General features: G+C 41.5%; 1 protein-coding gene across 3 annotated transcripts in view; it reads right to left on the bottom strand.

Moving 5' to 3' along the window:
- Nucleotides 1-1,780: 1,780 nt before the first annotated feature.
- The window catches only part of LOC116829685 (P2Y purinoceptor 8), a 49,091-nt gene continuing 24,856 nt past the window's right edge, over nt 1,781-26,015 (bottom strand). For all 3 annotated transcript variants that reach the window (XM_032788649.2, XM_075060732.1, XM_032788655.2), the window contains one exon: nt 1,781-6,900. In XM_032788649.2, coding sequence (XP_032644540.1) covers nt 5,761-6,834 — 1,074 coding nt within the window. In that variant the 5' untranslated portion in view covers nt 6,835-6,900 and the 3' untranslated portion in view covers nt 1,781-5,760. The remainder of the gene's footprint in view (nt 6,901-26,015) is intronic.

Raw genomic sequence — 26,015 nt, 5'->3', positions numbered from 1 at the left:
GGCATGACTGCATCTACAACAGGGCTTTTTCTGATGTACTACATCAGTAAGAGGCGGGAGGGAAATCACATCCCTAACCAAGACAGCTATGCAAGCAAAATGTATGTGTAGACCAAGCTGATGTCTGAGAAGTTGAAACAGTGCCATCTATCTTGAATAGTCCTACTCTGGAGGAACAATAGGGGGCTACTAGTGGAACCATTAACTGTTAGCAACGTTTATGCACACCAGCCCAGAGAGGTGGCGTTGGAGAATGGAAAATACCAGCATAAGACGAGAAGCAGGAAAAGGTGTCAGAAATTGCTTTTAAAAGGAAAGCAAAGGAAGCCAACCACTGCTGCAGGGAAGAAAAGGAAGTCTCTCCTGGCCAGAACATGGACAGATCTTGGATCAAGAACAGAGATCAGATCAGTCTGGTGGGGGACTGCATTCAAGTGTTTGTTGTTTTGCCTAGATCTGTACTGCTCTTTGTGCAGTCTAAGAGTAAAATGTGTGTTTAAGAAGTTATTTTGCTAAGCCTGTGTTCCTTACTTTACCTGCCATGTGGTTCTTGAACAAAGTAACTTGAGAAACTAGGGATCACCCAGCTAGGTGGACTCCGGGGGGCACATGTCTAAGTAACTGGGGAGGAGGGGTTGTGGCACTGGTTCCAGGTCTAGGTGGCTGATCAGCAGGGTCCTGCTGCCAAAAAGGGTGACAGACATGCAATCTGCACCTGTGGTGGGCACCTTTGTGACTCTCAGCTAGGAAGAGTGACCAGTCACTGCTCAGCCCAGGGAGGTGGGGGAGCTTAGGGATTGAATGGTTTCACTCACAAGGTTGATGTTGGTAGAGAATGGAACTAGATCAGGTTGTAACGATGTCATCTATAAAGCCTTTTTGCATTTGATACATTGAACAATGTATACAATATAAATTAACACATATAGCTGAATGTATTTTTGATGACTCTTTACCACTAAGGAACACCAAAAACTCACAGATACTGAGCATTAATATTTATTTGCAAACTGCAATGAAATGAAGCAAAAATGTACCAGAGTGTCACTTCCATGCAAATGAGGAAAATCTGAATGTAGGTTTGTGAAAGAGAATACTGCCCCTTAAGAAACAGACAGGAGCCTATACATGAGGCAGCCTGGGGTATAATCAAGAAGGCCTGGGCTATATAAATAGGCAGAGGAAGTCAAGTTAGGGACACAAGAGTAGAAGTTATACAGACTGCAGTGGGGAGGTGGCTTCTCTCATGCTCTAGCAGAGCAGGTTCAGAGACTTTGTTTTGTGGATGTACCTTATGAATTCTTTTAATAGCTCTTGTTCTGAAGCCTTATTAAAAAGGGGACATGCTATTTGTTCATGTGCATTGGCTCTTCCTTGCCCCAGTTTGTTATAGTGAGTGCAGTGTTGCCAGTTAGGGGAAATTAAGGCAGGGCACACACCTGTAGTGCCACACTGAGGGTGTGCAGGGACAGCCCAGGCCTTTGCAAGGCTGAACTTTTGTTTTGTGGTATTTTTAAAATCTGCTTTACAAGTTTGATTGAGGAAAATGTGAATGTTAATGCTGGCCCTGGTTTCTATAAGGAAAAAGAAGTGAACAGAAATGCAAAATATTCAGCTTTCAAGATGCTTGGGAAAACTGAAGAAGCTGTAAAGGAAAAAATAATCTAAAGACATAATAGAAATGGAAAACAAACTCCTGTTACTTCATATTTAGCTGCCCTGCCCTGTTACAAGTTTGGGAGCAACTCATACATTGTAAACACACACAGAGGAATCATACTTAAAATGGGCCTTTATATTTATTTTATTAACTACAGTAGGCATTTTCACAGCAGTATCATACAGCAAATACAAAAAAATCAGAAGCCTATACAATCATCCCAAAATGTAATCAACTATCCAAACAATTAATAAACAAAAGGTGCAACTTCCTTAGCAGTCTACATTTCCCCAGAGTGAAAGCACTGTATCCACACTTCAAGCTACGGGTGTCATGTTGAGCTTGTGTGGATGTATGCACACCAGCTGTGATGGAGCTAGCAAGCTGAAAATATCCATGTAGCTAAGGTGGGAGGAGTTAGTCACTCCAAGCACATACCTAGGGTCTCAGGTGGTATGGTAGCTAGCATATGTATGTTTACGTGAGCTGGAAGTTACATCTCTAGCTCAAAATGTAGATGTATCCCATGGCTCCTCACAAACCTTCTAAATGGCCCTGTGTGCATGTTGAACATGAAGGATAACAAGGTGGCAAGAGAATATTTTCAATGGTTCAAAGAACATCTCCCCAGACTGCTCCTCATGAAAACAGAAATACATTTTCTAGCAAATTACCTTCACAACATGCACTACCAGGTCCTAAAGACTATGTACATAGAGCCAGATGCTATGTTCTTCAGTCAGGCAACAGCCCTACTGACTTTGACAGGAGTTTCACCTGAGTTGGCCAGGGCCGCCCAGAGGATTCAGGGGGCCTGAGGCAAAGCAATTTCAGGGGCCCCTTCCATAAAAGAAAAGTTGCAATACTATAGAATACTATATTATCATGGAGGGCCCTGCAGGGCCCAGGGTCCTGGGGCAAATTGCCCCACTTGCCCCCACCCCACCCCGGGCAGCCCTGGAGTAGGCACTCCGAGATCTAGCCCATAGCCTAGCCATAGCCCATTTCAGCACTTCTGAAACCATAAATCTGTGAGGGTCTGATCCTGCAAAGTTTCTGCACTGTCAAATTCCTTTTGAAGTGAGTGACAGCTAAGAGCATTCAGTCCCTGACAGGATTGGGCCCTAACTAAAGCACATCAAAAAATCTGCTCTAGAGCTGGGGAAAATTACCAATTTTTAACTGGACAATATTTGCATTTAAAACCCCCTGGATATTTAAATATGTAATCCAGAGCAAAATTGCTGCCATCATAAGTGTAGAACACCGATTTGATAGCAAGAATGCTGGAATTCTTGAAAGCTGATGGCTGAATAGCTCAAATAGCAAAGTGAAACCATGTGCTACTAAACCTATAAGCACATTTGCAAGACATAAATAAAGTCACTGAATTTCTAGATGATGAATGTGGGATGGGTTAAAGAGAATCTGTTCTCAGAATCTTCTCAGACACAGTAAATAAATAGAGTACATATGCAAATGCCTCAAATTCACATAATGTGCATCCTCCCTCTTTTGAGTATTAATTTTTAAAAAATATTATGCTTTCATTGTGTACTTATTATTATAAATTAGTACTTTATCTGCTTCTTTCTTTCTTTCTTTTCTTTCTTACTGTAGGTGCCATACCTGATAACTTCCCATGTGCTTAAAGAAAGTTAATGTGCAGTGTATTTTTTAAAGATAAGCAGAATTTTCATGGAGTGCTTAAAAATATTACTGAGAAGTGACATGAAACACTTCAGGTAACTTTAGAACTATAGTAGAATCTCAGAGTTATGAACACCAGATTTACGAACTGATCGGTCAACCACACACCTCCTTTGGAACCAGAAGTATGCAATCAGGCACCAGCAAAGACACAAAAAATCAATAACAAACAAACAAACAAACAAACAAAAAACCAAACAGAGTACAGTACTGTGTTAAACATAAACTACTAAAAAATAAAGGGAAAGTTTTAAAAAAAAGATTTGACAAGGTAAGGAAGCTGTTTCTGTGCTCGTTTCATTTAAATTAAGATGGTTAAAAGCAGCATATTTCTTCTGCATAGTAAAGTTTCAAGGCTGTATTAAGCCAATGTTCAGTTGTATACTTTTGAAAGAACTACTATAATGTTTCAGAGTTACAAACAACTTCAATTCCCGAGGTTTTCATAACTCTGAGGTTATACTGTAAAGCACTAATATGTGTTGCTTTTCATCTCGGTTGTAATCTCCATCAGTACTTAACTCTTTGACAGGGAGGATAATAGGTAGGAAGAATCCTTATAAATTCTAAAACAAGTTTTTTGGTTATCCAGTGACTATAACAAAGCATGGGTTAGAAAGTAGATGGTGCACAAGACTAATGTATGGAACTATTAACATTTGGATTGCCGAGTTTGAATCATACTTTAGATGAAAAGGCAGATACATTTTTAGTGGTCTAGCACCTTCTAAATATTTTTGTCCATGTTACGGAACTACCACACAGTTCACATAGCTGGCGGTCACTGCTCCAGGCTGGCCAATTACTTGAGGCCTGATTCGATGCTCATATCAGTGTCAATGGTAAGTTTCCTGCTGAGCTCACTGAGAGTTAGATCAAGCACTAGGATATTAGAAGTATTGTTGAGTTGTTTTGGCCCAGTGGTGAGGGGAAGCTTGCTTGGCTCTAAAAAGTGTCATTAGCTCCTCATTTTAATGAGTGTTGAAATTATGCACAATTTCAAATAAAAAAATAGGAAAAAAGTCATTTGAGATTAAAAAGAAAAACGGAGATGCTGTTTTATTGTATTTCTAAGCAACCATTCAATTTCTGAGATATGAGGAGTAGCACGGTATGATGCAATATGTTGGGACAGGGTACCGAGGGTCTGACCATACCACTGCACTAATAATACATGAGCTAGCTGCAGGAAGGTTGGTAAATTTCAACTGCCCAGTGCTTTTCTTTCTGTCTGTAAAACCTGTAGTCCAAACATGTAAAGTATCAAAAGCAAATGAGGTAATGCCAAGACTCAGGAGACAAATCTTCAGCTTGTTTATATTGGCGTAATGCAATTGAGATAAATGGGATTACTCCCCTTTACAGCAGATGAGAATCTGGATCATTATCTGAACTAGCTCCTAGAGGAAAGCAAAATAAACTACATAAAGCAATACTCAAACTGTCTGCAATGGGAACTGTATTCAGTACAGGACCATAGAGTTTGGCCCATTGTAAAACAAACAAATAAACTATGTTAAGTGAATGCCAGCTCTGCAATCTTAGTGTAGTGAGTCTTTGTGAGAGAATTGCCATGTAAGCCATCTGCACTTCACCTCCCTCCTTAGAAGTGTCTAGTTCTAACAGTGATGTAACCCACTCAGCAGCTGGGGCATTGATGTGGTTTAGGGTACTGACGTTGGTCTTTCTTTTTTACTTCATTTTACGAGATATTTCTATAGACGAAATTGAAATAAATAACTATTAACCAAGCTAACCTCTTTGAAGGTTAATGTGGTTAGGTTAAGCTGTGTATAAATCAAGCAAGTGATACATAAGTGTTGTGATGAGTTCATGGTGGCTACACATAATGTATCATGATAAAATGGCAAGATATATTCATTCTTTTTCTGCAACAACACAAAAGAGATATTCATACCTCTATAAGCAATTAACATATTATTTACAAAGGCAACTCCCTGCCCCCAAATCCACTTTAACATTATTTTCCTTTAGTATGATAAGTGAGATCCATAAATATTTGGTTAAGCACTGAGATCTCTGATTCTGAAAGTACTTTTGGTTTGTCCTTGCTTTCTGATCATATTCAGAAGTGTTCAGTAGAATTAATTCAATCTGCATCCTTGTTTGTCAGTTTTGTCTTGGATCACTGGACTTGGACTGGATCACTTTCTTGCTTTGATAATTTTGGTTCATCTTACTCCTTCTCTATTACTTCCCAGCAAGTGTTTACTGATTTTTGACATGTGTGAGATACTTGCTGTTCAGTGTGTTTGGACTATTGTTGCTATGGGCATTGATGTTTATCAGAATATCATTTACGAAAAATCCCTTTCTTTCTCCACTGAGAACTTACTACTGCCTTCCCACATCTGATTTGAAGTCTGTAGTTAAAAAACACTTTCTTGCCTTTGCAAACATTCCTTAACTCCATCTAACCCTTCCATAGGCCCACTTGACATTGACCTGGCCGACATTGTCCTGCCAGAAAATAAGCTTTCTCTTCTGGTCTCCAGACTGTCAGTGAGCAGTACCTTATGACCTATTACCTGCATAAATTTCTGATAAAATTCTTTGGATGCAAAATAGTAAATGAATGGATCTATACAGATGTTCAGGCAACTGAGGCATAGGGTGAGTTTGTAAGCAGGGTAGAAACTCTTGTTGAAAAAGAGACGGCTAATCATGTGCACAAGTAGAATAAAGTTATTAGGGGCGAAGCAAGTGACGAATACCAAGAGAACAATTCCAGCCAGGTAAATAGACCTAGTCTTCTGCCTGTTACCATATCTGCTAGAGGCCTGAATGAGCTTCCGAATAGTACCAATGTAGCAGGCTACTGTCACTATGAATGGGATCAGGAAGAGAAGAACAAACAGTGTCAGAAGAAAGGCTGCCCATGCCATAACATTGGGCAGCATGTCCCATTTAAGCACATCAAAACAAGTTATGATTCCTAGTGCTTTTACTTCATAGGTCAGATCTGTGCTTGCCAGTGGGTATAGGGCCAATAGCAAAACAGCCCATGTGCCCAGGCAGGTAGCAAGTGCATATCTCTTTCTTCTCCACTTGACTAACTTCATGGGATACACCACTCCCAAGAACCGCTCTATGCTGATGCAGGTCATGGTGAGTATGGAAGAATACATGTTTGAGTAGAACATCACTGTGACTAAGCTGCAAAGACTCTTACCAAAGATCCAGTTGTTGTTCTTGATGTGATAGATAATCTGGAAGGGAAAGCAGCAAGCCAGTGTGAGGTCTGTGATGCTAAGGTTAATCATGAAGATAACTGAAGGTGTTTTGGGTTTGATGTGGCAGCAGAGCACCCAAAGGGAGAACACATTCCCAGGGATGCTGATGAGGGCCACCAAGGAGTACACAGCTGGGAGGGTGATTGCAATAGCTCTGTTCTGAAGCATGGCCATTGTTTCATCATCCAGTTGGGATTTATTTGTATGCATTATGGAAAAGGAAATTGTTGATTCTTAAAAGCCTTCTGGATCATATCATGAGAGTTCAGTTAAAATCTAAAGGGAAAATATAAAGAAAAGAGATATGTCAAAACAATAGTTAAAATACATTTTCCCTGTTAATTAAATGTAAAACAATAGCATTATTTACGATCACATTTCAAGTTACTTTTGAATCGAACTGTCATTACATCACTCTGGAAATATTAAGTGTGAAATCCTAGCCCTATTGAAGTCATGGCAAAATTGCCATTAACTTCAGTGGGGACAGGATTTCACTCCCAAATTCTGGCTGCCCTTTACCATTCCCACTTTATATTCCTGTGTTTGTCCAACAACAGTGTGGGGTCAAAGATGTGAATGCATTGCAGCCAAAGAAGAGAAAGGGAAATGACAGATCAAAAGTTAGCTCTGTGATGAGACAAGGTGGAAAACACTCAGTATATTTCCCAGATCTGAAGAAGAGCTCTGTGTAGCTTGAAAGCTTGTCTCTCTCACCAACAGAAGTTGGTCTAATAAAAGGTATTACCTCACCCATCTTGTCTCTCCTATATCCTGAGACTCACACGATTACAACACTGCACATAACAATAGAAGAATTCTATGGTGGACTTAACGGGAGCCCAGAATGAGGTCAAGGCTAATGCAACTGGCAGCGGTGGGGACTGATAGTAGTGTAGAAAGGCCTGTAGGACCCACTATATCCAGCTGGTGGCAACTATTGATGAATGTTTTAATTATTAGCTATTTCTCATAGTGCCCCAAAACTTTCTAGACTTCTGCCAGAATAAACTAAACTATATGACTGTTGCCCCAGAGACTTTACAAGCTAAAATCAGACAAGGAGTTATGAGGAGCTACAAAGACAGAAGGGAGGGGGTTGAGAGCATGAGCCCTGTATAGCCTTAAATTCCCCAATTTTTTTTTGAGTTAGCAGCCTTGGAATCCTTTTAACATACGATAATTCAAATGTCCTAAAAAAGATTTGATACTAATAAGGGTCTGTATCAAACAGATAACATCAGTTATTGTTGTTTGTCCTCTCAAAGTTTGTAGCCACAGTGTGTGTGGGTCTTGCTAAGCAATCTGAGACACAGAACAAGGCAGACAAGAGGCAGAATCTACAAGAACCCAGAGATAAGTTCTAATATGCAATTCACATGAAAAGAAATTCACACATGCCAAGAAATAACTGAATCCCATGATCACAATTGCACAAAACCCTTAGGAGCAAATTCATCACAGCTGAATTTCATTCGTGTTAGTGGAGTTACACTAGAAATGAAACTGGCCCTCTGCTTTTAAGAGGGAATTGCCAAGTCACTTCCTGACACAAAACTGTTGAAGTGCTGCACGTGCAGAAGTCTCTCTCCCGCCTCAGTCTGTCCATGGCTTTTACAGAAAAACATTTATTGTAGGCTCTGATCCAGCAAATCTTTATATGGATGTGTACCTTAAAGCATGTGAGTATAAGCTAATAGCTTAAGTGTCTTACTGGATCAGGGCCACAGTGGCATATGACATAAGTAGGCACTGGAAGAACAGATGACAAGAATGACTGGAATCAGAAAAAAATTGCAGAAGTCTGATCAGCTTTCTCATAGACTTTAAATCTAAAAGGTGGCATTATGATCATCTACTCTGACCTCCGCATAACACATGCAGCATTACTATCCCCATCTTTCAGCAAGGGAATTGAGGCACAGAGAAACTAAATGACTTGCGCAAGGACACACCAGAAATCTTTGATAAATCTGGGAACTAAACCCAGGTCCCTCGAGTCTTTGACAGTTACCCTAACCAGCAGATTATCCTTCCTCTTTGATTACTTTTCTTAACATAGATAAATTTAAATGGTCTAACTACCAAAAAAGGCAGTTGCCTGAAGCGTGTTGATCTAGTTTAATTGTACCTATATTGTGTCTGTTTTTGTTTAGTGTGTATATTTTCATGCTTTTCTGTACAATTTTTATGTCCTTCTACCAACCACAGTCTTTTCTGTCACCTGTTGTCTAACTTGAAAATTCAATACTTGATGTTAAAAGAACAATTGTAGTAATTTTTGTGCTTAAAACCATATTTGAGTTAGAGTTGGGTTTATTCATGACATATTTTTCTTACCGCCGAAGACTTTTCCTTCAGTTATATCCTTCCAACACAATTGAAATTAGTGGAATTGCCTGGGTTGAATGGGGAGAATTTGTCCCAGAACTATTTAAAATTTTAAACTTTACACATAGTTTAGCCACAAAAATATTCATGTTAAAATGTCATGGTTATGCTTGTACCTTGCTGACAGGTGCATTAGAAGGGTTACTAATTAGACAGATCATGTGACTAAGGGGTTTTCAAAGGTGGAAGAGAAAAGGGAGCCACTCCTCTCAATTTCTGGGTTCTCATATATCAAAAGACAGGGGTTTTAAGCAGTTAAACTTCCTCTTGTCTTAATATGGACTTTTATGGAGGGTTATATGGGTTGATTTATTTCAGTTAACTCATGATGGTAAGATGACCTGAGTCCTCATAAGCACTCTGAAGTTGTAGCATAGAAGGGATTTCTTCTGATCATACTTGTCTCTGGTCAGCCACATCCCAATACCACAGCTCTTTGTAGCTTACGTAAAATCAGATTTTTCTTCTGATGTGCGAGTAAAGACGACCACCTGCATGTTAGCTCTGGTGACAGGAGCTGTAATTTCCCCCCCGCCCCTCCAATTGGCAGCCAAATGTAAATCACACAATAACAGCAATATCCTTATCCAAATGGGAAAAAAGAAAGGAGATGGGACTGTGGGCTTTTTCTCACAGTAGGGTAACACCAAAAGAAATGTCTACTTTCCTCATATGAAAGTGCTAAATAAAACAGATGGTTTTCCTCTCACACATTTTTTCTCTTTTAGTTAATACATCACCAAGTGTATGTGTGAAACTTATGACTGGCACAACAAATATTCAGTCTTGGGTGAATCTACAAAGTTTTTGAGTTCAGGTTTGGACTGGATGCCTTAGTCTAAGCCTGTCTAAAACTAATAAGATTTCACACTGACAAGTTCTGGCACAATCTCACCCTCACTCACAAGGAATTCACATTTCCTCTGTAGTAAGACCAGGCAACTTGCTGCTAGGTATCCTTATAGGTCTGTCTCACCTCATATGTCTCTGGGGTGGAGATAATCCGAGAGCACTGGAGTATTAGAGAAACCCTGTTTTTCTTATAACAAGATAGCACAAGATATTCTTTACTTTTCCTGTAATATCTCTGATTGATCATCAAAGGAAAGTGAAAGCTTGAGATCAGGTAGTAGAATACCTTTCAATTTACTCTTATTCTATAACACATTTATTACATCCTGATAAAATAAATACATCAAACTAAATAGAAAAGCTTAAACATAAAGCAACACAGAAGACTTTTTATTGCTTGCATATGTATTGAGGACATTGTTCCATCCCTGGAAGACAGTTTGGTTGCCTAAATATAAGCAAAGAAGGAAAAAACATAATGAAAACCACACAATTAGTAAATATTCAGCTGAGGATTTAATTCTACATGGAGCCTCTGGATCACCAAGTTGGTGACAGGGCATTTGGTCAATGAGGCACGGTATTCTAAGTGAATGAATTTCTTTTTCTGATCGTATGTGAGGAAGATGGAGAAGTTTCAGGGAGTGGTAGCATTCATAGAAATACTCAATAGGTAGCTAGGTAAAGCAATGGGTTTTCAAAGAAAAAGAGAAGAAAAGAACCTCATTATCACATCTCAGTTTCTGTTCCTGAAATATAGTATGGCCTGCTTTTAGGTCCTGATTCAGTAAAGCACTTAAATACATGCTTGCGTCCCATTGAACTAAAGAATGTGCTTATGTGCTTTGTTCAATAAGAATAGATATAAGCGTATGCTTAAAATTAAGTGTGTGCTTTACTGCAACAGGGCCTAAGTTAATAACTGGCGAGTGCTCCCTGGTTGTAATAACCTCATTCTGCTAAATATAAACTTTGGGGGGTGCAGACTGAGATATTCACTGTGAATAAACTCTCACAGGCAGAGATGTTTATCAGCCCAGGGTTTGGTTATTGCAGAGTTAATAAGGCTCTGTCTCCACTGAAAAAATAAAAGGTATGTTTTCACATGCAGAGAGCTAGCTTGATGTAAAATCCTAGTGGAGACAAGGCACTGTATCTTTTACCTTGATTATTTTCATCACTATATAGAGTTATACCCTCTAAGTGAGAGGCCTAGCATTGCCCTAGTCTAGCTATAGAAATAAAAATGACCTGTGCCCTTGTTTACATTGGCATTTTACATTAAGATAGCTATCTCAATATGACAACACACTATATTTGCAGCAAAGACATAGCCGGAGAAAACTACAATAGAGACTTTGAATCTAAGCTATTCTCGGGGATAGCCACAAACTGAGGTGATGGCTTTACTTAGTGGTTTTCCATTATTGCAATATGCTTTTCTCTAAAGTCTTGTCTTCTGTTTTTGTCTGCCAGGTCTTCTGTGGCAGTTCTCAAAAGATGGACTTGATATGGGAGAGAGGACTGAACATACGATAATTGTTTCCTTTTCTATTGTCTCATCCTCGTAATTTGCCATTGAGTTTTTCCTGTTTAAATTTAAACATGCAAGAAGAAAACAGGATTGTAAATTTTTTCTTGTTCTACAAATTTATTATTGTTTTCATCTGTTAAAAGTTTTCATTTTCTATTTCTGTGTCCTCTGTATTTCCCCACATGTTCTAACAGTTAAGGCAGCTCTCAGAGGCACGTGATGGGACTTGCTTATGTTGGGGCTTAAGTGACAACGTGGCTGGACAGCTGAATCCTGAAAAGTGATTCTTTCAGAGGATTCCTTCTTTTCTAGAACCACCTTTTATTTCTTTGCCTTTCTTGAGCTGTGTGTCTTTTCTTTCCCTTTTTGCCCCGCATGTGGCAGTGATGTTTGAGGGGCCCACCTTCACAGGATAGTCACTGAGGCACTGAGCCACATAGATGTTGGGGGTAGACAGGTGTTCGCCTACGTAACTTGAATGCAGGGCCTGATCCAGTAGTTGTGCTCAGAGGCCACCTACTGGATTGGGTCCTATGCAAAATCTGATAGCAGCAGAAGGTGGTACATGGGCCGTGGGGGACTGTTCCACTGTGGAAGTGGATAAATATTGTGATGGGGCAAGGCCAAATGGCTACAGTAAAGTACTGAGAAACAGGTATGTTAGCCCCAGGCTAAACAAATCCCTAGTACCCTGGTAACCAAATGGCAGTTGCTCCAGGTTAATCAAGGTACCTGGGGCCAATTAAGATCTTTCTAGAAGGCAGTAGAGATAGCTACTTTATATAGAACAACCTGCAGCCAATCAGGCAGGCAATCAGGGCACCTGGGTTTAAAAAGGAGCTCACTCCAGTCGCAGGGAGGAGCCAGAGGAGAAGGAGCATGTGAGAGGCTGGAGCAGAGGCAGGAGCTGAGAGTGAGAGAGTGTACTGCTGGAGATTGAGGAGGACAAGCATTATCAGACACCAGGAGGAAGTGTCTGGTGAGGATAAAGAAGGTTTGGAGGAGGCCATGGGGAAGTAAGCCCAGGGAGTTGTAGCTTTCATAAAGCTGTTACAGGAGGCACTATAGACAGCTGCGTCCACAGGCCCTGGCTGGAACCGGAGTAGAGGGCAGGCCCAGGTTCCCCCAAACTTCACTCCTGATCAGACACAGGAGGAGCTGACCCAGACTGTGGTTTCCACAAGAGGGGACGATCACTGAGGTGAACAAATCCGCCAATAAGCGCATGACCCACCAAGGTAGAGGAGGAACTTTGTCACAATATTTAAATAGTTATGAGGCCAGAAAGAGAGAGGAAGAGAATGAGAATGATGCTGTAGCCTGGTGGCTCAGGCACCCACGTAGGAGACCCAGGGGCCAATGCCCCTCCTCCAGTGACCCTTTCATTATTTATCCACACTGGTACAGCTTCAACAGGAGAGACTGAGGAAGCCCCATATCTGACTTTCTACTCAGTGGTTAGAGCCCTCTTCTGAGACCCTGTTCAGCTCCCTTTTTCCAAAAAGCCATAAAAGTAATTGAACTTGGGTGTCCCATATCCCAGATGAGTGCTCTGACCACTGGGCTAAAAGCTATTAGGTGGGCACCACCTCCTCCTCCTCCAGGTGTTTTATGTGGAGCGAGACAGGCACCTAACTCACTTCTGCAAGAAACTACTTAGGTGCCTAAGCCACCTGACTCCAGGCAGTGGGTTCCCGTTCATGGATGCCTCTCTGGAGTTAGGCACTGATCTTGGAAAGCTCCACAGGGCTTAGTGGCTACCCCTGTCATCAGCATCTCCCAGGAGCGGCGCCAGGGTTTTTGGCGTCCTAAGCAGGGGTCCTTCCGAGCCCCCGGTCGTTGGCGGCAATTCTGTGGTGGGGGGTCCTTCCGCGCTCCCGGTCTTCGGGGCACTTTGGCGAAGGGTCCCGGAGCGAGTGAAGGACCCGCTGCAGAATTGCCGCCGAAGACCCGGAGCGCGGAAGGACCCCCTGCCGCCGAGGATGGCAAAATGCCGTCCTCCCAAATCCTGGCACCCTAGACAACCGCCTAGGTCACCTAAATGGAAGCGCCGGCCCTGGCATCTCCCATGGTCTAGCTTAGCTGGCTACCTGCCTAGCATGCTGGATTTTGTGTATCACATTGTAAAACTCCTATCTCTCCCCATGCAGTGTATATAATGTGTTCCTGTGATTTTCTAGGCACCTAAAAGTTATGCACTCTTATTCTCAGCATCACAATCCCTCAGTCTGTGGATCTAGGCCCAAGCCTTTTCTGAACTAAGCATTCTGCTTTATACTGGGACCTCTGCTGCCATGTGCCTTACACTGTTTCCTAATGCCTGGGGTATTTTTGAAAATGTCTCTGCAATAATCAAGGCACAATTCTTGCTCACTGAGCTTGTGGTTGTATTGGCATATGGGCATAACTCTTAATTTTCACCCATTTTTAGCTCCCTTCCTTTAAAAAAACCCCCCAAAATTATGGGCACCTGCCAATTCTGCCTTCTGTGCACATGCCTGTGGATTCAGATTTGCACTTTTGAAAATTTAACACTAAATAGTTACATCATTTCTTACCCATTAAGTTTTGACCTTTGAAGGATGAAAACAAAACCATAGTTCTTGTTTTTCATCATATTCTCAGTGTAAAATCCTAGTGGAGATAGATAAGGCACTATAGGTTTTAACCTGAGGTAGCTAGTTAGGGTAAGCTATAGGTGAGGCTATAGGGTTGACCTCAACTAGCTAAGTCAAGATAAAACTACCTGTGCCTTGTCTCCACCAGGATTCTACATTGAGTTAGTTGTCTCAAATTATCTTTAGGTGAAAACACAACTGTTTTTTTCAGTGAAAACATACGTATAAGTGTCACCAGCTCCCTCATATTTCAGACCTCAGTGCCTGAGACCTGTAAAAGATTGAGCTCAGAGAATAAGCCAGTTCAAGCACAACCACCCACATTTGCAAGAGAACTTTATTTCCATCAAATAAAGAGCATTTCAGTTATCCCGAGGTGCTGATTTATCTTATTTACTCCAATGACCAGATTTGCATATGCCAACCAAAAGTCTTAGGTGTGAAATCTACTCACGTAGAAGGGGAAAAAACAAGCAATGCTGTGTTAATCTGTTAGACTAGCTAAGGAGTTTTTATTAACTGTAAACAGATAGTTTTTAGTTTCCTGTCTCTTTCCTGGATTTCTTAACATGCTTCATGAATCTGTTTTCACAGAACACTATTGCACAGGCTTCTTGTCAAAACTAAGGGAACATTTTTTTTTTAATTTCTACCTTTGCTAATGCTGAATCAGCAATGCTGGTAGCTCTGCTGGTGTTAGCAACATTGAGAGCCCCAATCTAGAAAAGGTTCCCATGGCCATCGCCATCTTACACATCATGTCAATTAAATCTGCTCAGAACCAGTCCAATAAAGTTGGTCTTAAAAATGAGCCTTGTCTATACTAAGGCCCAGAACCTCAGCTGGTGTAATTAGGCAAAGCTCTGATTTAAATGTTGATGTCAGTGGAGTGAGGATCTGGCTCTAGGACTCCAAATGTTGCTGTGGGAGGGGAACATTTTTAGAAAAGGACCTTAGACCTTGAGAGTATTTAAGAGTTCACCAGTTTGATTTTTGGTATAAACACTCAGTTAAATTAATGCAAAACTCTGTGGGCACCCTCTTAATTTGATTGCAACCTGACTCAGATGGATTTAACTTGACTTACTGATTTGTCTAGTTAAGCTAAATTGATACTGGTTTCAGTCAAATGAAGTGTCCACACAAGGTTTTGCACTGCTCCAGTGAATCAGTTTATAATTTCACTTTTTGCCCTTGTCCACAGAAGCTGCACTGTTGTCGTGTAAGGCTTATCAACACACTCCAGCAATGTGCACTATGGGGGTGTGATTTCTAAAGCACAAGAATGTGTTGCACACTAACTGGTTCATGTAGACCCTGCTGGTGTGCACTAAAAGTTCCCTAGTGTTTCAAACAGCACTACGTTAAGGCGCACTAGGGAAATTTTAGTGCACACCAGCAGAGTCTACATGGACCAGTTAGTGTGCAACACAGTGCACTTTAGAAATCACACACCCCACAGTGTGCATTGCACTATGTAAACAAGTCCTAAAATAGGATTTTAAACATATGTAGCTAAACCAGTGCAAGAACCACAATGCACTTACTTCAGAACTGGCTTATTTCAGTTTATCTTAGACCTACAATTTAAGCTAAACTGAAAACAGCCACCCAAGCCCAAATAAGAATGTCCTCACAGCAGTTTGCACCTGTTTAACTAAATTGATTTCAGGTCACATCTTAGGTTTAAACCAGTACAAGTTTCTCATGTGGACAAGTCCTGAGTTAAATTGGCTCAACTTTAAATATAGACAAGTATAGTCATTGTTGCCTTAGGGTATGTCTACCCTACGAAATTAGGTTGATTTTATAGAAGTCAGTTTTTAGAAACTGATTTTATACAGTCGATTGTGTAAATCCACACTAAGAGCATTAAGTCGATGGAGTGCGTCCTCACTACTCGGGCTAGCATCGACTTATGGAGCGATGCATTCTGGGTAGCTATCCCACAGTCCCCGCAGTCTCCAGTCACCCACTGGAATTCTGGGTTAAGCTCCCAATGCTGGATGGGGCCAAAACGTTGTCGTGGGTGGTTTGGGGTACATGTCCTCAGTTGCCCCTCCCTCTGTGAAAGCAATGACAGACAATCGTTTCTCACCTTTTTTCTTGGGTTACCTATGCAGACGCCATACCACGGCAAGCATGGAGCCCGCTCATCTCACCGTGATCACTGCTGTTGTGGGCAAGTCTACTGTGGGGGTGATTAGAAGAGCACAGCAAGGCGCGCTGCGCATCAGAGGGGCTTTGAAAACCAGTTTCATGACTGGCTAGGTTTCGGTGTGACAGTTGTGTGTGTTTCTCCTTGATGCAAACTTTCCTCCTTTGTTGCTTTTAAATCCCTGTAAACCAACCACCCTCCTCCCTTTGAAATAAAGTAACTATTGTTTTGAAACCATGTATTCTTTCTTTATTAATTTTAAAAAATGAGATAACGGACAAGGTAGCATGGGTGGGGTGGGGTGGGGGAGGAGGGAAGGACAAAGCCACATGACTTACTGTAGCCACACTAAAATCAAACTGTTTGAATGACAGCCTTCTGTTGCTTGGGCCATCCTCTGCAGTAGAGTGGCTGGGTGCCTGGAGCCTCCCCCCATGTGTTCTTGGGCATCTGGGTGAGGAGACTATGGAACATGGGAAGGAGGGCATGTGGTTATACAGTGCATACAGCAGGGGCCTGTGCTCTTGTTGGCTTTCCTGCAGGTCCAACAGATGCGTCATCATGTCTGTTTGCTCCTCCATTAGCCTCATCATCTCATCCTGCCTCCGCTCTTTGCGCTAACTTAATTCTTTCCTGGCTTCTGCCACTGAATACCTCAGGGCACAGCTTAATGCATGATCAGCATGGGAGGACTGCATGACCTCGGAAAACATGTCATCGCGAGTGCGTTTTTTTCGTTTTCTAATCTGCGATAACCTCAGGGACGAAGATGATAGGGGGAGCGTAGAAACATACTACACTGTGGGGGATTGCATGGTCACCTGTGCTGCTTAATTCACCACACTGACCAAACAGGAAATGAAATTCAAAAGTTCCTGGAGCTTTTCCTGTGTACCTGGCTAGTGCATCGGAGTTCAAATGCTGTCCAGAGTGGTCCCATTGGAGCACTCTGGGATAGCTCCCGGAAGCCAATATCATTAATTTGCATCTGCACTACCCCAAATTTGACCCAGCAAAGTTGATTTTAGCGCTACTCCCCTCACCGAGGAGGAGTACAGAAGTTGATTTTAAGAGCCCTTTAGGTTGGCGGAAGGGGGTTCGTTGTGTGGACGCATTCATTTTTAAATCAACCTAACATGGCTAAATTCGTAGTGTAGACCAGGCCTTAGTGTACTCAAAACTTGTGTAATCATTTACATCTGTGGAAAGTGGATTTGAAACACTATAAAGAAAAATGGCGGCATTTTACACCTACTTTACACTCTGGTCTAAATACTGAAATCTAACTTTTATATTGTGTTTTTCATCTGTAGATCTCAAACTGATTTACAAAAGAATTGTTATTATCCCTATTTTACAGTGGAAATGAGGCACCTAGAGTGAAAGTAACTTGCCCAAGGTCAGCCCACAGGCTGGCATTCCTAAGTCCCTGTCTAGTGCTCCCAAATGATCATACAGTGTGCATGGCAGTGGGGAACCAGTCCCCAGAGGCTCATTTGTGCCCTGTACAGAGGGTAAGGGAAATGCAGAACTATGCTGTTCCAGAAGGAACCCCAGTAGAGATTTAGAATGATACTGAATTAACCATCCCAAAAAGTTGTTATGAGAATTATCTGTTAATGATTAGACCGTGCTTTGACAATGCACTGTATCAGTGCTAAGTTTAATTAATATACTAACTGGTTTCTATTTGTATTAAATCTTTTGAGTATTGTCTATATCAGAGATCAAGGGATTATGGGTTCCGGTTCTGTGATTGTTCTCTAGCACTAGTGATTGCATCATATGATTGTGGTGAAACTAAGCGGAAGATGTACAGTTGCTCATTTCCCTTATGGCCTGACCTGCCTGGGCCAGGAAATGAGTGACAGTTTGTACATTGAGGCTGTCTGTTGCTAATATAAGGAGATATTTTTACAAACTCCTCAAAATTCAGGAAAAATCCTGCCCACAATTGTATATTTACTCTGTAGATTATAGGTAGTATTCTAATGTGTACTTTTCCCAGTTTAAATGCCTGGCTTATTTTTTCTCTCATCCTGTTCTGTGAAACTCTGGCCAAGCTTTCCTCACCTATTCAGCCCACTGAAGAATCCAGTCAGACCCGTACATGCACTTTAAAAGTTTATCTTCACAAACAGAAAACTCACATGTAAAAGACATTTGCTTTCTTTTTCTCTTTTCTGTGCATTAAGGATATGGCAGTATGTCATTGTTGCTGTTCAGTTTAAGACATGATGGAGTCTGTCAGTAGGTTTAGCGCTGAAGGCTCTGGGTTCAGTCTCCACTGATGACTTTGCTGGCTATGTATGCAATGATAGTTCATTACAAAATGCCCCTATGGGTAGGAGTCGAACACCTGTGAACCTTAGGAGAATATGGGATAATAGGTAGTACAGTGACCTAGTGTGTACATAATTAGGTCTTCCCCTGAGTTGCTGGTCCCTGTGACTTTACAACTTCCTACTATCTCACCTATAAAAGAGAGGTTTTTTAAGTCTAGTGGTAGAGACCTGTGAGCGGAAGGGCCTGTGTATGAGCCCCACTGAGTGGACACACATTGCTTTACTATTATTTTTATCACAGTGAAATCTATACATTATATTCCTCAGGGCCAGGACCATCTTTTAATCGTGTTTACACGGAGCTCAACACAGTGGGGTTGGGACCTTTAAGTGGTACAAGGATAACAATAACAAAGAGACTACCTTTATTAGGGAACATACCATCTTAAGAGTTCTCTCCAGTGTATCCACAAACACGAGTAAAATTCTACTCTGTAGTTATTAGAGGATTATTTCAGTTAAATAGCCAATTGTTTTCAGCTCCTTGAGGGAGCTTTTAAGACAGGTTTCAGTTTATTAATAATACTAAAATCTTTACGGCCTTGTTTCTAACTGAAAATAAGCATCAGCAGACCTGTTTCATACTTACCACCTGTATTTAACTCTGGATCCCAGTGCAGGTTTATATTTACATATTCAGTGATAGAGTTGCTGTAATTGTGGGTACACTGTATCAAGTTGTACAGAACTATACTTGATTTACAACTATGTATAAATCCTTCCTAGAGGCTGGCATGTGTCAACAAAAAACATGTTTATGTTTTGCTTTGTGTGTGAATTTTCTGTACTACAACCACATGGTTTAGCTCTTTGTTTTTAAAACACAGCCCTTGCAATCTGACTGAGAAACAAGGTTTTTATGTTTGCAGTGTTGTTGTAGACATGTTGGTGCCAGGATATCACAGAGACAAGGTGAGTGAGAGACAAACTTTTGAGGTTAGACAGGGAACACTCTGAATTAGTTTCCCACACTTGAAAAAGAGCTCTGCATAAACTGGAAAGCTTGTCTCTCACCAACAGAATTTGGTCCAGTAAAAGGTATTACCTCACCCAGCTTGTCTCCCTAAGGTTTTATGTGTCACTTTAGCAATTAGGCCCTGATCCTGCAAAGATGTTCACATGTGCTAAACTTTAAGCATGTGACTAATCCCATTGAAGTTAATGGGGCATATCCTCAGGTAGCGTAAATAGTGATAGCTCCATTGAAGCTATATGTCTAGGACAGTTTACACGGGCTGAAGATCTGCCCCAATGGATTACTCATTTGCAAAAGATAAGCATGCACATAACTTTTGTCAGGACTGGGCCCTTCATTATGTTAGCCTGTGTTTAGATCGTTCACAGGCTTTCCCTTCTTCTATGTATTCTCTAGAATATTTCACAGGTTGCTGCAAGAACTGTGTCTGGGTCATGAGAATAGAACAGTTGCCTTTAGCCCAGAATTTATTCTGACATGAAAACAAGAGACTGTTAAGCAGTGTTGTTGTAGATATGTTGGTGCCAGGACATCACAAAGATAAATAGTTTGCAGTTATATACCACAATCAGTGTATACAATCAAAGAGAAGCATCTATCTGAGTTCTGAGTATAGGCCCGATCCAGCTTTGCTCGAAGCCCATAACTGTTTTGCCACCTCCTGCAATGAGGGAAGCACTGAGCACCCTATTTGAATATAAATCAGTCAAATAAAACATGATTTGTTTCTTGCAGATCCAAGGCATAGTAGAATGATTGCATGTGAAAATCAGTAGCCACAAAATTGGAGTCCCAAAAAAGGTTTATCTGCCTGACATTGATCATTCTTATTCTGTCTCCATATATTTTAACCAGTTTTACCTATTTTTGTAAAGTACATCTCTTGGTTCTGAAATGAAAATGCCATACATAAAACTCAAAAGAAAATGTAACAAAGCATGTAAAACACACGTTTTTTGTCTGGCTGTTAGTAATTGTTCAGCACATCTTTCTTATTCACTCACAGTTTACCTGTGAGACTGACTGTTTTACATAATCCAAAAATGCCTCCTCTTTATTTCCTCAAGGCAAACTCCTGGCATATGGGCCAAATGTGTCCAATCAATGTATGCATCTGGCTCACACATGAATTAAAAATTATTCTACTGTTTGGTCAATCATCAGGATATGCCAATCCCCCTGCCCTCGAACAGGCTACAAAATACAATTACTACAGCTCCTGTGCAGGATCCTGTGAGCTTGGTGAGATATAAAGTGACCTGGACTAGTTAATTTTCTTCTGTATCTGACTCTTTGCTGCTGGAAAGGAAAATTGATCAGGCTCCTTCCATAAGAGCTTTGCCGCATGCAGAAGGAATCTGTCTTTTCCTAGTCAGACTCCCCATGGATGAGGCAAAAAGACCTCTAAGAGAAATGTATTAGAATATTCACCTTCTGCAGTCTCTTACACAGGGAGCACTTCTGACCAATCCTGGATAAAGAGCGGGGGAGGGGAGTGAGGCACAAAAGTGGAGGAGAAAGTGATGAAAAACATAACAACAGAAGAAAAAGAAAAAAGAGCACATAAAAAGAGGGAAAATGGCAGAATTAAGAGGACAGAAAAGAATGAGTGGATACCTAAAAAGAAAATAAAAGAAGAAAGATAAATGTACAGAAAAGAAAGGAGCCGAGAGCTAAGCAGTAGGGACAGGTCAGGGAGAAACACAGACAGCAGAGGTAAAGAAAAACAGACCAAACAGTGTCAAGCATCAGAGGGGTAGCCGTGTTAGTCTGGATCTGTAAAAAGAAACAAAAAGTCCTGCGGCACCTTATAGACTAACAGACGTATTGGAGCATAAGTTTTTGTGGGTGAATATGGCTTTTGACAGACTAAACAGTGGTCATCCTAACTCTGATGCCCATTTGTTATTTCCACAAAATATGTGATAATCTCTCAGTGACATGTGTACAACCCCATTGAAGTCACTGCCCTATTGGGAACAGGTAAACGTGTCTATTGGAGAAGTGTTGCTGGGACAGCTATTCCCACACAGGGATTTTGAGGTCATGCCACTCCAGGCACTTGGAAGAGTGAGCGCTCTGTGATGCTAATGTCCCCAACTATCATTTTGGACAATGCTCCCGCACCTTGTTCCTACAGACCAGTGTTGTGTGCTCACTCTGCTCATTTTATGTGATCCTCCCAGGCTATATAATTGCTGTTTTTCCCAAGAGATCTTTCACTGTTGTAGCCCTCATCATGCCATAGCTTCTCCTTTTGTTTGTCACCCCACCCAGTGTGAAGCGTAAGTTAGGGCCATGTTTCTGGCACTGTATTTTCTATGAATGTTGGTCAATTACATATGGGTTTTATATCTGGTAAAAGTCCTGTTAGTAGGAGAAGTTGCTATGTTGTACTATTAATGTTGCAGTTTTTTAATAGGACAGTCAACAGGATACAGATTGCAATCATGGGACCCAATGGCTGACTGCCCCTGGCCATGCCCCCCCTTTTCCCCCATGGTGTTTGGTACACAGATCTCCAGGACAGTCATGTGCTGCTTCTGTCTTTCCACCTCTGAGCAATTCAGGGCACGTGCATTGCCACTGAACTCTCTAAAGTAATCATGGGAATGACCAGGGCCCAATAATCTTAGGGGCTGCAACTCTTACATTTATGTAACTCCCACTGAATCTAATGGCATTTTTGTGCACAGAACTACTCAGATATAAAGTACAAAGGTGAGAGGCACCTTAGAAACAGTTAATTGCAATAGCCAGTTGATCTACACCAACTGAGAAAATGAGTGTGTTCTTCCAGGCCTTTCGTTATTTTTGTTGCTCTTCTCTGAATTCCCTCAAGTCTGTTAATGCATTACCTTCTAGGGTATGTCTACACAGCCAGCAGAATGCTCTGAGCATGCGTCCTTCTCTCCCACGCTCTAGCCCAAGGCACAACTTCAAAGTGCTGTCTGCACAGTTATTTTTTAGAGCATGAGTTCTGTCAACCCAGGCTGGGAGGCTCACTTCTGCGGACTCTGTAGCCATACACCTAGACGTGCAAGCAATAGCACATGGGAGGCAAAGAATGTGGAAAGGGAGGAGAGAGAAGGGGTTTTAACAAAAGTTCTTCTTGCTTTTTGACCTTTTAGGCCTACTGGTGCTAGCCCACCAATAAGTGGACCACAAGGATTCGTAAAAATAACAGTGCTAATGTGCTGAAAGCACAACAACCCACTCAGTAATAGTTGTTCCATTCCCTTGCAAATGTGTTTTAGACAGTATGCAGAGTTATACAGGCCAAAGTTCCCTTCTATTGAAAGCTAACTAAAGGACATAAAGTTTTCTAATACTGAAGTGCAAACTGTTCCTCAATATTCCCCTTCATGCTCAGATAAATTGTGCGTATAAATCCCCTACAGATCAACAAGTGATTCTATCACCCTTCTAAAATTTCCCCATTTCTTCTCTTAGTGAAAAATTACATATTTCTCTTAACTATAATATATATTTAGTAGTCATAGGCAGAGCACAAGAGAGCTTTGTGGTTAGTTGAATTAATGGGGCTGATTGTGCTCTCACTGACTTCACTATGACCCCAATGTTATGTCATTAATTTTACTGGAGTTAACATTGATGTCTGTAATGTGCCCTGAGTTTCTTGGATGTCAGGTGCTATATAAAGCCTGGATCCACAAAAGTAACTTAGGTGTTGTGATGAGTGTCACAGCACCTAACTTTTAGGTGCTTAGAGGAACACACTGCAATCCACAGTGCCTGAGTTAGCCACAGTAGGCTCCTTAAACAATGAATGCGGAGACACTGGAACTGTAGAATGGGATCCACAAAGCCTACATGCCAGGCAGGAAGCCGCCTAAGGTAGCCAATGACCAGACAGATGTGTGCAAAGCACTGTTCCCTCTCAGAGGCAAGTTCAGGCTGCAGGGAGGTACCTATCTCTGCTTGTGATTCACAAACTGGAGAAGGACAGGCGTTTGACCATTTAAGTCATGATTGGGGCCTAGTTCAGTAGGTGTGCTCAGGGGCTGCCTAACTCCCCACAAAACAGCTTGGGGGGCAGAGGAGCTCCCTTATAACCTTTAGCCCAGTGGTCAGGGTAGTCTGCTCAGATATAGGAGATGAACAGTTTAACTCCCCACCTCTGCCTGATGAGCAGAAGGGATGTGAACAGGAATCTGTTCCCTCTCAGTAGGTTATACAGTCATTCTAACTTTTTATCTGTCCCGATTAATATTTAATTATTCAGTTGTGTAATTAAGGTGGAACAACTTGAATAGGAGTGATTGAGGGACCCCTTGCATCAGAATATTCCGTACCCCAGCAGTTAGCACACTTACCTAAGAGTTGGTAGATCACCGTTCAAATCCCTTCTCCTCAGCAGGCAGAGGGGAGACTTGAACTGGGAGTCTCCCACATCCTGGGTGAGTGTCTTGGTCACTGGGCTAAAAGTTATAATAGAGCCTCCTCTTTCCTGGTTGTTTTGTGTGGAGTTAAGTGGCCTTTGACTATGCCTACTGGATCCGGTGCCACATGACTTAGGTGGAGGAACACCTTTCTTTCCCCTGGTAATGGATTGCTCTGAGGCTGAAGCAGGAGTTAGGCACCCAGATGCTTAGAGCTAGGCAGCACTTTACATTCTCATAGGCAAAAACTTAGGTGCCAAGTGAGTTTAGGCGCCAACAGGATCAGGCAGCAGCTGAGTGGGAGTTTTGTGGGTCACGTTGTGCCTAAAAACAGCAGGGCTGCCCAGAGGATTGAGGGGGCCTGGGGAAAAGCAATTTCAGGGGCTCCTTCCATAAAAAAAACAGTTGCAATACTATAGAATACTATATTCTGATGGGGGCACTTGGGGCAAATTGCCCCACTTGCCCTTCCCCCCGGGCGGCCCTGAAAAACAGGACTTGAGCATCTAAGTGATTAGTAATGCTTCTTTCTTTCTTCTTTTTGTTTGTTTCTTTGTTTGGAATCCTGGGAAAGTTAAAAAGAGGGGTTTTAAATGTTAGATATTATGGTTCGAAGAGTGTAATTAATTTCTCTCTTTATTTAAAAAATATTAGGCAGCTTATGTTTTATTACTTTATATTTTGCAGCTAATGGGGTATCGAACAAAAGAATTCTCATGCCTCAATCAGGTCATGAAGAGCAAACCCACATTTTTAGTTTGCTGCAGTGTTTCCAGCGGCTCACAGGTACAATCTGTGGTCCTGACCCTCCTTTCTCAGGCTGAATTCTGATGTATCAGATGGCTATTTTTATTTTAAAGTGACAATTACCTTAAAAAAACAAAATGTGTCTAGAAAAATGGGTCCAATTTTCCAATTACAGATGCCAACACAAGGCCAGAGAAATCTCAGAATGACTTCTGTGGGGTGGAAATTGCATTAGATGTATCTTATATTGAGTCAGGTCATGAGAAAGTACCGCAAGGGTCATTATGATGACAGTGCAGGTTGTGATATCATTTGGAGATTTTTTGTTTCTTTTTAAAATGTCGTCCCTCCTGCCCTCCAAAGAGGAGTTACAATGATTGTTGTGTTCCACGTTAAAGGGAGCCTTTAAGTAATACTCTAATAGGATGATTCACTGCTGCCCTGAAACTTGTGCAAAGTAAGTGGAAGTCAATGTAAAATGAGACACCAAAGACCTCTGAGAATATCAAAAGGTTGAATTCTAGTTATTCCTGAGGCCTCCTCTACATAAATGTTTTGGGTTATCCCCCCACCCCCCTTTCTCCCCGCCCATTGTCCTAGATAATTACTGGACCATAGAGGAGACTTTGCTGTGGAAGTCTCTTCGTTGTCAGGGGCCTGTTTCAAAGGCAATGGTTGCCCTGTACCCAGAACTCTGATGTATCCATCTAACCAGCCTCCAAAAGCCAGATTCTATCCTTGACTTCAATGGAAACAGAGCTAGGCCACTGCTTAGCACTTCTGAAAATCCTACTCTTGTGTCTACCTGCTGTGAATGTATTCAGAAAGATCACCACTGTTTAGTGAGTCTCTATCTTCTTTCTTTGGGGGTTTTCTCTTTTCTGGTGTTTCATTCTCTTTCTGTTTTAGGGCCCACTCTTACTTCCTTAGTAGCCAATGAGAATTTTGATGGGAGCAGAGCTAGCTCATAGATTTATCATGCAGTAGGTGAAGCATAAGGAAATGAGTATTCTTTCCAAAAACATATTTGTAAACATTTTAAACTCTTAATACTAGCCTTTTTTTTAGTAAAATAACTCACTACTAGAAAGAAGCATACTGGATATCTGCTTTCCAAAGTGTGTTCGTGTGTGAATCTTGAGAGATTGTTGTTATTTAATCTGACAACCAGGAGGAACGCTGCACTAAAGGGAGTAAGAAGACCCAAGATTTTCTATCCTGTGTGGTAAAGAACTTCTTTGGTGGCAATCTACTGAAAAAGAGAATAGCTCCTACCTCATAGCTCAAAGGGAATAGGGATACCAAAAGAGGCGGCAGTAGCTATGCCACCAGATACATACAGATGTGAGAGATCACATCTCCATTTT

The sequence above is a fragment of the Chelonoidis abingdonii genome, chromosome 1 (genome assembly GCF_003597395.2).
Source record: "Chelonoidis abingdonii isolate Lonesome George chromosome 1, CheloAbing_2.0, whole genome shotgun sequence".
Lineage (NCBI taxonomy): Eukaryota > Metazoa > Chordata > Testudines > Testudinidae > Chelonoidis > Chelonoidis abingdonii.
Note: the sequence above shows the minus strand (reverse complement) of the source record. Positions and strands in the feature narration are given on the sequence as shown.